This window comes from Oreochromis niloticus, linkage group LG4 (genome assembly GCF_001858045.2).
Source record: "Oreochromis niloticus isolate F11D_XX linkage group LG4, O_niloticus_UMD_NMBU, whole genome shotgun sequence".
Taxonomy (NCBI): domain Eukaryota; kingdom Metazoa; phylum Chordata; class Actinopteri; order Cichliformes; family Cichlidae; genus Oreochromis; species Oreochromis niloticus.
The window spans coordinates 8,129,489-8,142,154 of record NC_031969.2 but is presented as its reverse complement, the minus strand read 5'-3'; the positions used below and the strand labels follow the sequence as shown (position 1 = coordinate 8,142,154).

Here is a 12,666-nt window from a genome sequence, read left to right as displayed (position 1 = left end):
TGAGCGTCAGTGTGTGTGTGTGTGTGTGTGTGTCTGTGCCCTCAAGCAAGACACATGCCTACATGTCTGTACACGCAAAAGCTCAGATGTAGGTCAAATAATAGAGCAAACAAATTTACCTCTTATACTCATTTCCTACTCAACTCTTTCACTTCTGAAGTATACTAGAATCACAGTTCGAAATAATCCTTATCGACTTATCCTGGCTGTTGACGCAGGCCCTTAGTTTTATTTATATAGCACCACATCACAATAACCCCCGCCTCTGTATTATTGGAATGTAAAGACCCTAAAATAAAACAGAGAAAACCCCAACAATCAAACAACCTCCAGTGAGCAAGTATTTGGTGACAGTGGGAAGGAAAAACTCCCTTTTAACAGGAAGAAGCCTCCGGCAACAGCCAGGCTCAGGGAATGGCAGCCATCTGCCACAACCGGTTGGGTGTGCGGCGAGGTAAAGGATGCCTTTTTTTGTATGTCTTCAAACAAGCTGTTTGCGTCTCTTTCACCCTCCCTTTAAGGACGACTTTCTCCCTATTTGCTGCGGCTTGCAAACAAAAGGTCTGAACAACAGGTGGGAGGGGCTTCAGCGCTCATGCAGTCACTGGGATTACTTGCACGTACATTGAACTCATTGGCTATTTTTATGAGGAGCATCTGCCATTTTAACAGCACATATATGACAGAAAATTGGGAAACCTCTAATAGGGTCACTTTATTGCTACTGTCTGAGCCACATCCTCTAGCTCTAACCGGTCAACAACACTTATTACAACCCATGTGGTTTGTTAGTCACCATCTACTTGTCTGCCGAGACTATGTACCCAGCATGCTTCAGTTCACACAGCCTCTTGACATGGTTAAACAAAGTGTTTGTTTGTGTGTATTTGAATAGCACGAACCGCAAAGAATAATTAAGAGCTTCCTCAGCTTTTATGATAATACAATAATAAGCACCGGTCTGTCCAGTGGCTATTTATTCTGCCTTTAGTCTCACCCTGGGTTCCAAGCTCCTCCATCCTCCTCCTTTTTCCCTAGCAATCAGTACACAGGAAGGAGTGATAAGACACATGTTGACTCACAAAACTAGGGAATGTGGAGTAAAAGGGAAAACAGGCACAGCTCGTCTTCCTTTGTCCGTCTCTCTCCCCCCTCTTTTTTGGCGTCGCTGATAAGACAGCATCCCTAATACATGCTAAGTCCATAAGGTATTGCATGAGCGAAAATGAAAACTGATGGGAGTGAGAGAAACAGCAACAGTGGCTGCTTTGTCTGGAACAGAACGCAGATCTAACAAGGTGGAGAGGGTGTGTGTTTAACATATAAATACAGATATGTATTTACTATAAACACAGAATGCTCTCAGGCCTGCGCCAGATCGGCTCTTTCTCTTATAAGCACCTCACCCAAATGCACACACAGGGCAAAAGCGTTTGGCTCAGAGACAAGCGATGCCATTTCGAACAAACAGAGAGCGAACATTAGCAGTTTGGGGCTCTAAAGTGGGACAGACTCACTGCAAGAATTCTGGCAACTCTGCCTCTTGCCGTCTACTCAGCAGCAGCCGCCGCTGGCTTCCCCTGACTTTTTTTGCCTTTTATGGTCACAAGAGGTGGTTGAGCGAGAGAGAGAGTGAGAGAGAGCGCAAAAAAGAGAGAGAGAGGATGGAGGTGTGGTCTATTGTTTATGGCGGAAGACGTGTAGGGTTACATGTTGGTCTTGAACCTCTGGTGGCTGTCGTCATCTCTTCAGTCACCTCTTTCCCTCAGCCTGACAGTATAGGAACTGCATAGGAAGTCATGTGGCCCGGTTGCTGATTATCAGAGGCAGAAGGGGAAAAAGCGGCAGAAATTGTAGCTCTTTCACAGACATCTCAAAAACTATGCAGGAATGTCTTTCATCCAGCTTACAACAATTGTGTTTGTACATCTGGGCCTTTAGCTTTACTCACACCTGCTTACGTAAAGCCAGTGGAATTCCACCCCCTCCTCCTCCCCCTCCTTCTTTTCAAATAATACAAAGAAAATCACTTGATCTCTGATCTGGCTGCTACTGAGTAACTATCGGTGAGCACATCCTTGGGCTTCATTTGCAATGACCTAATCCAAACCAGGACCCGCTGAAAGTGCAGATGATAAATGATGTGACTTTAATGAGCAGTTATGAAGGCCCTCGCCATGATTCTGTCAGCTGTGGGCTCTCTGTAATGACACGCCAGGATGGGAAAGCAAGCGGGCAGGGCTGGGCATGTTTTCTGCTGAGCAAACAAGGAGAGATAGAGACGATGATGAGAGAAGGGTCTTTCTAGGCAGGCCAGGTAATCTCCTGTCTGCTTTTCCACGAAGCACTCGATTCTTTGAATGTTTCATTAGTGATACAGACTTGCCTCACTCCTGCACTCCAGTCTTTATCGGGCAGACCCCTCACAATAAAAGTGTTTATGTGAGTACAGAAACTGACATTTTACTTTCTATCCCTCGTCACTGTGAGGTGCAATGCTACATAAATAAATAAATAAATAAAAGCAAGCCTAATCTTACTACTCTGCTGTTAATCATTAACCACATCCAGTGATAAAACAGCTATTTATTACTTTCTTTCCTGGCACCATAGCAACTTACAAGCAAGCAAAGGCTGAACTCACACTTATTCGGACTGGAGAGAGGTAGATCGTTTATGCACAGCACGAATGTGACAGGCTCGAGGGTCAGAGTCCGTCTCCCAAGTCGCAGCACATGTCGAGAACATCTCGACCGCAACAGAGGAGGGAAAGGTGGCTGGGCACGGTACGGTAGTCTGGCCCAGGTGCAAGAATGAAAACATGCAAAGGTGAGAATTAGAGACGCAGACGAGGAGGCAGACACTGTTGATTTGAGGGGGTGACAGAAGGGAGGTAATTTAAGTAGAGGGTGGTGTGTAGGCATTTCGGTAAAGACTGGATTGTAACAACATGAGTAACACCTGCATGTTCAGACAGAAGGCACAGAGAGATTTGGGGGGGATGACGCTGGCATAATACAACTGGAAATCCTCCAGTTCACAACAACAGTCCTTTATATAGTAAGTTAAGACCCTGTAACATTAGAGAAAACCCCCAAAATCCAACATCCTCCTAACTTCCTGAGGGCACAGGTTAGTGGGATCCGTATCCACAGATCAGGAACATGGATGTCTGGAGATACAGAAAGGAAGGGAGAGAAACAGAGGACAGACATTGGAAGGATTATGGATTTTAATTATGTCATATAAATGCAAAGGGAATGAAAGAGAGGAGAGGTACTCAGTATCTGATACCAGGTCCCCCAGCAGAATCTCCTGATCCAGCCCAAAACACGTTTATCCAAAAAAGCTAACTTTTAAGACTAATCCTGAAATAAGAGAGGGGGTCCATCTCTTGATCCCAACCTTTAAGCTAAGCCATCCCTCCCCTTCTATTCTAGAACTACGGGACTAACAAAGCCACACCCTATTGGTACATGATGGAGTGTAGAGACTCCGAGTCCAGTATAGAAGTGTGGTCTCTCGTGCTAATATCCATTAGCACCTCTTGCTGCATTGTTTTGGATCAACTGTAGGTTTTTCGAGAAGCTTTTGGAGGAACCTGGCAATGAGGAAATACAATGTTCCAGTCGGGAATATATTCCAGCATTGTGTAATTGTTTTCAAACAAGAAACATAAATTGAAAACAGGCACTGGATCAAAAACAACACAAATGTTAAAAATCAGCTCCCACACAGCGAGGCTCCACTTCTGCCTACACCATGGAAACTGCTGTTTCCAGCACTCCGGCCCTTCGTCACTTTAGCGTCACCTTCTTTAAAGAAGGTACATTTGGCTGGTCCCTTATTTCCGCAGCAGACGGACATGTCCACTTTTCTGATTTGGCACAGATTTTCATACCAATACACCTCCTGAAGCAACCTTCCCATTTATCTGGGATTGAGACTGGTGCTAGGTTAACTGTAGCTTGCGACTCCCCGTGGCTCGGGTTGTCTCACCTCCTGGAGATGAATCCAGGATGTTTCATGTTTTTGATTCATGTCAGAATTAATAGTTTTTGGTCCCTTAACTGTCAAGTCTATGGAGACTTGTGGGGGAGAAGATTCTGAGACAGACACTGATGATGACTTGGACTTCAGAGTTTAAAGGATGCGTCTTTTTGAAAACTGCCCCAAGGTTCCCAGATAGGCAAGGTAAGGAGATCCAGAGCTACTTTAACTTCATCCATTAGCCTGGTAAGGAAAACTTAATCCCCTTTAAGTAAAAACAACACAAATATCCATCTGGAGCTTATAACTGCATCCCGTGGGTGCTGTAAAACCAGCTGAGGGAGGGAAACTATGATATTGCATCAGTGTCATTAGGGACAGCACAGCTCCAAGCCTTCGTCTCTATCTCAACCCCACACACAACCACAAACAATCCGTATACACAACATCTTTTTACTCCTTTATTACTTCACTTGGTCATGTTTCTGGTACACAGAGTTCATTTTAGTAATAAACTAAAAATCTTCATCGCAATTCCCGCTCGACTTCAGTTTCACAGTCAGGACCAGGAGAGAAACACAGAAGCACATGCGCCTTCCTTTCTCACAGTATTAGGCATAACCCTGTAAAATGACTGTGTGCGACTCTGTGATGTTAGAGAAACGTTGCCCTCGTGTGGACATGAGCAGGAACTACACGTAACCTTGTCACCAACCTCAGTATTGTCAGGTTAAGTTAAATTCCCTGCACCGCTAAAACTATAAATGTTCATCCAACATTGTACACAATGAGTGCAGTAGAGGACATTTATTTTCCATCCAAACTTAAGAGTTTTTACAGAAAACTGTTACACACCAGCTTAGCGAGAGTAGTCACATTATGAAAACATGGAACTGCTGCAAAATGGAGCACACACCCATCGCTTGACTAGTAACAAAAAAAACACAAGAGGGAGACAGAGAGAGAGCTCGAAGAGACAATGCACAGCTAAAGCAACATGTCAAGGGATGGGTGTGAGCATTTGAGAGTCTGCCAGCTGTAACTGTGGTTAGGTTTTGTTTACTTAATAGTGATTGCTAAACAGGCTCAAAATGGCAGCCCAGGGCTCGCCGCCCGTGCCAGAATCAGAGAGAACAGCATGAGAACGACGATGGTGGGGGTATGGCTGGGTGAGGACAGGTGGATTTCATTGTCCAATGACTTTGCTGACAAATGAGTCCAGCTCATCGTCATCTTTGATCCCCACAAAGTGATCGACGACGTCACCTCCCCGCATGGCGATGACCGTGGGAACAGCAGAGACCTGAGGGCAGACAAGGCCACGCGTTGTAAGACAGAACTAGTGACACTTTGAATTAATAAAACAAAATAAAGCACAGCAGAAATTAACCAAACAGGAGGACAGGAGCACCATGAAGATATACTTTAACTAGGTCTCACCCCATATTCAATGGCCAAGTCTGTGTGGTCATCTATGTCAACTTTTGCCATGGCAACGCGGCCTTTCTGTTTTGCAACAGCTTTCTCCAACCTTGGTCCGAGTATCTTACAGGGGCCACACCACCTAAAAAAAACAAAAGGAGACAAACAGTAAATTATTTTCAACAAAACAATAGAGCTCTCTCTCACAGCACACATTAAACTAGTCAGAGAATGAAAAGCACAGATGTCGTTAACACCAATAAACATATTTCAGTGCAAGGGCGTAGTTAGACTTTGAATACTAGGAGAAGCACAGGGCAAGAAATGCACATAAAAGCTTGTAGGAGGAGCAGGTTTCAAGGACTTGGTATATTGCATGCTGGCTCACTGTAATGGCATGCTGGGAAACCTGATGGAAATGGGCCAGTGCTTACACACAGTTACACTTTGCCAGCATTAATAAATAAAACTCAGAATTTCTGAGGTAGAGAACAAAACTGTGCCATCCTCACATCCACCATCTGATGACCTAGAAACTAAATGAGGTCTGCAGTTTGTTTTAACAGACCTTTCTACTGAAGGACTAGCCCTAGACTGTGTTAATCCTTCTTGTTACAGCAGCACAAGGGTCAGAAAAAAAGAAAAAAAAAGTGAATCAAACATATTAGAAAGTATTAAAAAACATAAGGCAAAAAAAAAAGCTAAAATGCTGAAAATACAGAAATTAATTAAGTACAAGATTAATTTATACCATGTAGAAGTGCTGTGTACTACATACACCAAAAAACACAAGGTGCAGTGGGTATGATAATATACATACACATGCATTTTTCAGCAGTGTGGGTACGGTACAGTGTGACTGCTGCCAGGATGAAGGATCTGTCATTTCAGTGACTTTAACAGAAACCTGATGCTATACGATGCATTCTCACTGCAGCAATTTCTGTAACTTGGTTGTTCTAGTTCTGGCTGCGGACTTCACCGTTTGTGCACTTCTAAGTGTTTTGTTCCATTTTAAGGCTAAAGATAAGAGTCTGATTACAAAGATAATGTTGTATCAATGTTTACGTACATACACTTACATCTGGACCAGTCACCGTACATTTACGTCACTCTGAGGTCCTCTTATGCTCACAACTACTATCTGCACAGTAGTTGGAGCCAATAAACAAAAACAAAGGAAGGACGATACTACCTCCAAGAGTTATTAGAACCATGAAAACCCTCATGCAATCGAAAAGTGCCAATAACACAGCAGAGCCCGAGCTAACAGCCTTTTAAAGATAAAATATGAGTAATAATGCATCGTGTACTTCCCTGACACCATTATAACTGGACAAGGCCCCCCCCAAAGAAAAGCTTTGAGATGACTGTGTTGAAGTATAAAAGGTAGTCAGTATTTGGTATGGCCCTATTTTTGTTTCACATAGTGTATTTTCATATATATTTGCATGTTTCAATAAAGCACTGCATCCATTTTGCACTTTCCTAACAACATGCAAAGAAATGAAGGGAGACTCAAAACCTTTGCACAGCATCGTATTACAAGGGAAAGGAAAAGTAGGGCAGAAAAAAAAAGTCCCCAGTGTTATTTCAGTAGCTGCTGTGAAATAGAGCTAGTATTTAGTAAAAATGTCTTGTGTGAAGAAGGCCTGTGGGCTGCACTGTATTAATGACAAACAACCTAACAGCTGTGAAAATGCACTCCTATCTGTGAGACATGCTGTGTCCACTGTGGACTTTTGAGCAGCTGTCGTGTAATCTTACAGGACTTGAGAGTTTAAGTCACCACTGTACATGTATATATTTTTAACAGCACATGCTGTATGTAACACCTGCAGTGTTTTAAAGAGGCAGGGCAGCTGTGGAATAAGATCTTTTCCAAGGAAAGCGTGTACAAACGGCAGCCACACGTCAGCATTGATACAGATATTTTGACTGAACTGAATATTATCTACATTTGCAAAGCAAATCTGTATCTGCATAACTGCATGGAGCTTTAGCACCAAGGTGGCCAGGGTGGGACTGTTTTTCATCCATTTATATTATCCCTAGTTTTATTTAATTATTTAATACATCGATACAGTCACTCTCCTTGGGGTCCCTGAGGTACTCACTGTGCATGAAAGTCCACTAGCACGGGCAGTTCGCTGTTGATGACCCTCTCTGTAAAGTCCTCGCTGTCCTGCACATTGAAGGAGACTTCTCGGCGGGAGGTGTGAGGCAGGGCGCGAGGCAGACTTCGTGACGGGGAGAGAAAGGACACCCGGGTTGTAGTGGACTGAAGGGATGTGGAATAACAAGAGGAAGCGACGGAGGCAGTGGACCTGGGGAGGCAGCGGATATCGTTCACAGACAGTGTCCAGAGTCTTCGTAGCAGCAGCCTGTGAGCCATCTTTGCACAACAGGCAAAGATACAGAAGATAAGTGTTACTTATTATAATATTAATATTGCATTTCAGACACTTCAGATTATAAGATTTAAAAAAATACTAAGAAATCTATCCAAAAACGCTATAGGTCCCATCCCGTATCCACTCTTAAACCCTGCCTGAGCTTTACAAACTGGCACCAGTTTCCAGGACTATAGTTAGTGATAAATTAATTACATGGTGACACCCACAATATTTATTTCCAGCTCCATATTTTCATTCTTGACTTGTACAAAAGTAGTTTCGCATAAGTTACTATTCTAAATAATCCATTTTATAGGCTTAAGATCCCTTTTTTTCTTATGCTGCACTTGGTATAAACTGTCGATAAAGTGTTTAACTGTCGATAAAGTCCCAGTTTATCTGGTAAACAAATATAAAGTGTAATAAAAAAATAACTAAATCATATTTATGCGTGAATGGTTGTCTGTGTCTATTTGTTAGGCCTGCGACAGACTGGCGACATGTCCAGGGTGTACCCTGCTGGCTGACAAAGACTCATTCAGACTGATTGCAACATGTTGGCAGTCCATCTGTATTTATATATTAGACAACAGTTATCTCCAAACCTTCAACTCTCTCAAAGTGACTGCACTCAGTCCAAATCAGACTGCAACTGTTTGCAGAAAGGTTACTTCCCATCAGGTGACCTGCGCAATCACCTTGTGATCAAAAGTGGTTGTGTGGTAACCATTTAATCACGACCAGGTTGCAGAACATGAAAAAATTCAGTACAATCACCAGAAAGCCACCGGTGTAGATGTAAGGAGGTCGCTGTCCTAGTTTTGCGTGTGTGACTGAGTCATTAGCTTGCTCTGAATTAGGAGGCATCTTTGTAAAGCTAAGTGTAACCAGCGTTTGACAGTTTATCAGCTGGGCTGATTTAATGTGAGTTTGCTCGGCTCATCATCTCATGACGTGAGCCTTCTTGTTCATAGTATTTTAATTTATTAATTCATTTATCAATATTTGCTGTTCCTGTATCAATGCAATAATGCCACGCAAAATATCACAATACAATGTTGCATTAACCCCCCCCCCCACCACACACACACACACACACACACACACACACACACACACACACACACACACACACACACACACACACACCCCTCTACATGAGAATGGTGATATGATCTGCTTTGTTTGACATCATATTGTCATCAGTGCTGTTTGAACTCAGGTTTTGGCTCCCAGGGGACTACCTGTATATGCACTGACCTTTTTATTTGAAACTTTGGCCATGTTGAATATAAGCATTCACCAACAAATTCAGAAAAAGCACAATAGGTTTGCTTTTAACACATAAGTAAAAAAAATAAAATAAATAATATCGGGCTAAACCAGGTAATCTTTTCTTATGTCAGCAAATTGCCCATTTCCAAAACTGGAACTACTGGAAATGGTCTGTGTGGTTTAAGCAAATGAGCTGTCTGGATAGATGGGATAGGAGGCAACAAATGCTGGACTGATTTGTATTCGTACACAACTGACACATCTGTCAGGCAAGTTGGAGAAAAAAGGTCAAGGAATAATCATTTGGACTGCTTTTAAGGAAAATTATATTTTAAAAAAGTCAGTAGATAGAGCGTGTGTAATGCTACTTTCTGGAGGATTTTAGATTCAGTATTATTTAATTAAATATCATTAGGATCTCAGCTGTTGGCCCAAGAACAAGGGCTGAGGTCCACTTGGGTTTAGATCAGGGGTAGGGAACTCCAGGCCTCGAGAGCCCCTGCAGATTTTAGATCTCACCCTGGGTCAACACAAATGAATCAAACGATTAATTCATTACCAGGCCTGCGGAGAACTTCAAGGCATGTTGAGGAGGTAATTTAGCCATTTAAATCAGCTGTGATGGATCAAGGACATTTAAAACCTGCAGGACAGCGGCCCTTGAAGCCTGGGGTTCCCTACCTCAGGTTTAGATGATTATGACATCTTTTCTCCTTTTTTGCAGAAAAAACCTGCAACCGTCACGTGCTGTGTGCGGGAAAAATAATCACTTAGAGTATCCTCTATAATACACTCACAGCTAACATTGTTTTGAGTCACTCAGTGAAAAACTTCTAGTCTCACACGGTTTAAGCTCTCGAGCACGAGCTGTTTAATGAAGAATCAGCGCTAATTAACGTGATTAGGGCTCGTGAGCGTCATATAACGAGTGACGTGAACAAACGAGTTTATTGGCAGAACACACTCAGCCATGTTGCCTTGTTGAGAAACACTTTCTTAATCCCACGATGGATAAAAAGCTTTAAGTATTCAGAATTTCCCCACTGAGAACGGCCCACTCCCCTGCAGCTCTCTGAGCCGTTTTCTCGGCCTAACATCTTGTGTTTGCCGCTTATCTACCGGCAGCTCGCGTGCTCCATTAATCTACGTTACGTATGAGTTTGCCCTCTTCGTCCTCCTCCTCCTACTTCTCCTCCTCTTCCTCCTAAACCTTCCCCCGCCGCTGCCTCCTCGCGTTAAGCAGCACGCGAACACCGAAACCGGACACTTTGAGAACAACACGTTCTCAAATGTCACACACATTAAAACACGCGCCCGCATTTTCACAGCTTACCTCGCTTCTTCTGTCGGCGCTGGTCTTGATCTTGGCCTCGCGGACCAATGAAGTGCTTCCGTTTTGGTGCCGCAGAAAAAAAAGGGAACGTGCGGCTTTTCAGCCGACAGAGATCAGTGAGTGGCGCCACCGGCTGGCCAGGTTTGGAAGCACAGGGTTGGATTATCAGCGTAGCATACTTTTATCTACTCTATATTAACCTGACAGCTAGTTTTAGTTGTAGTTTATAGTAGGTTATATAAGTATTGTATGTATTTACATATTCATACAGGTACAATGAAAACAAAAGGCTAGTCTATTACTGACCTTAAAAATAAATGCTGCTGCTGGAACTCAAAGACAGATAGTGCATAACCCCCATCTAACCCTACTGTGTGTTGTCCAGCAATCTTCTTCCACTATTGTACTATTGCAGAGCTAACACAGAGAGGCAGATAACCATTCACCCCCTGCCACCATTCAAGAGTTGCCAACCAGCCTCATCCATGCATGTCTTTGGACTGTGGGAGGAAACTAGAGTACCCAGTGAGAACCCATGTAAGCCGGGGGCGAATATGCAGACTCCATATAAAAAAGACCATCTTGCTGTGAGACATCAGTACAAATCACTGCACCATGGTGGTGTTGTTGGATGAAGTCTGTCAGACATGGGCAAATGGTTTCCCTTGTTTCTAATCACTCTGCTAAGCTAAGTACACAGTCAGATTCCAGTGGCTTATTTACACAGACCTGACTCTAAGTCTCTCCAAGGCTTCCCAAAATATCCACACAATGAGACAATGAGCAGGAAAATATAGTTTTAGATTAAAACCTTTGTGGAGAAGCTTTGCTCCTGTGAGCCATTTCTGCTGAGAAGCATCATCATTCCTTTAGTTTTATATAGCGGACACGTCCATGCTTCACCTTCCTTTATTTTTCACATTTTATCACATCAAAAGCCACACTTCCTCCAGGTGGACACCTTTTTTTCTTTCAGTGGAGGGTTTTCCTGATCTGATCAAGGATGTAGACAGATCAAGGATGTAGACTGATCTGTCTACGGGCCTGTTTGAACAAAAGCACTGACAGGAAAGCCGGGCTGTCTTCAGCTCTCGGATCTCCAGCGCTGTTTTGCAACATCAACCGCCTGGGCTCTTAGCCAGCCTAGCCCTGCACAAACTGCTCCACTCTTTATTCTGCAGCTCTGGAGCCGTGCTGCCTGCAAATGCACACATCCCTGAAGCTTCAGGTAGCCAGTTGCAGGTGTCAAACATATGCCAGGAAACCATGTGCAAACAGCGATGTGCTCAGAGGTTCAGTCCAGCACCACACAACTGGATGCCATTGAGCCTGAAGTGCACTCAGATCTCCACAGATCAGGGGTTTAAACATAAATGTTTTCTCTAGTTTTAGAATGCCCTCAAAGACAAACTGCACATCAGGACAGTCCATCTGCAACAACAACAACCAGTGGGGTCACCAGTCTGGTGGGCCAGACTGGTGACCCCACTTCAGACATCAGAGGAGCCTGCGGTCAAAGGAAAGATGCAGCAAAAGAGGAGAAAGAGGAGAGGAGAGAAGCAGAAATATATCATGCAATGTCAGATGTTTCTGACATGATGTCTCAGTGAGTCAACAGAACATCTGGAACAGGACAGATGTGATGAAAGGGAGAAGTTTTCTACAAACTACTGCACCCAGGAATCTAGACCCAGCTTGGCCCTGATGGTCTCCCACACACACATTTTTCCCCAGGGTGAATGTATCTGCTGATAATAAATGTTCCTGTTACCAGCCTGCAGAGCTTTCTGAGTGTATAACTGAATGTAAATCTGTTTAAATTTTAAGTTTGTTGAGATCATCCTCGGTCTCATGTTAAAACCTCAAAGGGTAAAATTTAATATACGGGTCATTCTGATATTTATAGTAACTGTAGGCCTCTGTGGAGTGTGTATGGATGACATCATCACTGCGTAGCACTCACCAACAAGAAGCCACTTTGATCTTAAGTGGGCTGAAAATGTGAAACTGCCCTCTCTGTCACAGTAAAGATGTTGAAGTACACATTTAGAAAAACATAAAGTGCAGTTTCAAAAGTACTGTCTCAGTTTTTCTATATGATAACGAAATAGTGCTGTAGTAAACAAAAGAAATCTATCATCATAGATAAATAAATGTATAAAACTGCAGAGGAAGTTATGGTGTGTTTTTTATTTCCTCTATGGACTTATTGTAAAAAGTAGACATTTATAGTGATAAAAAACAGGAACT

At 43.2% G+C, this 12,666-nt stretch overlaps 1 protein-coding gene across 1 annotated transcript; it reads right to left on the bottom strand.

Moving 5' to 3' along the window:
• Window positions 1-5,038: 5,038 nt before the first annotated feature.
• On the bottom strand, window positions 5,039-10,571 carry txn2 (thioredoxin 2). Its single transcript, XM_003443072.5, has 4 exons — window positions 10,417-10,571; window positions 7,530-7,807; window positions 5,431-5,554; window positions 5,039-5,293 (listed from the first exon to the last, which is right to left on the bottom strand). Exons 2-4 carry the CDS (start codon window positions 7,805-7,807, stop codon window positions 5,177-5,179), a joined length of 519 nt encoding a protein of 172 aa, XP_003443120.3. The 5' UTR covers window positions 10,417-10,571; the 3' UTR covers window positions 5,039-5,176.
• Window positions 10,572-12,666: the final 2,095 nt, after the last annotated feature.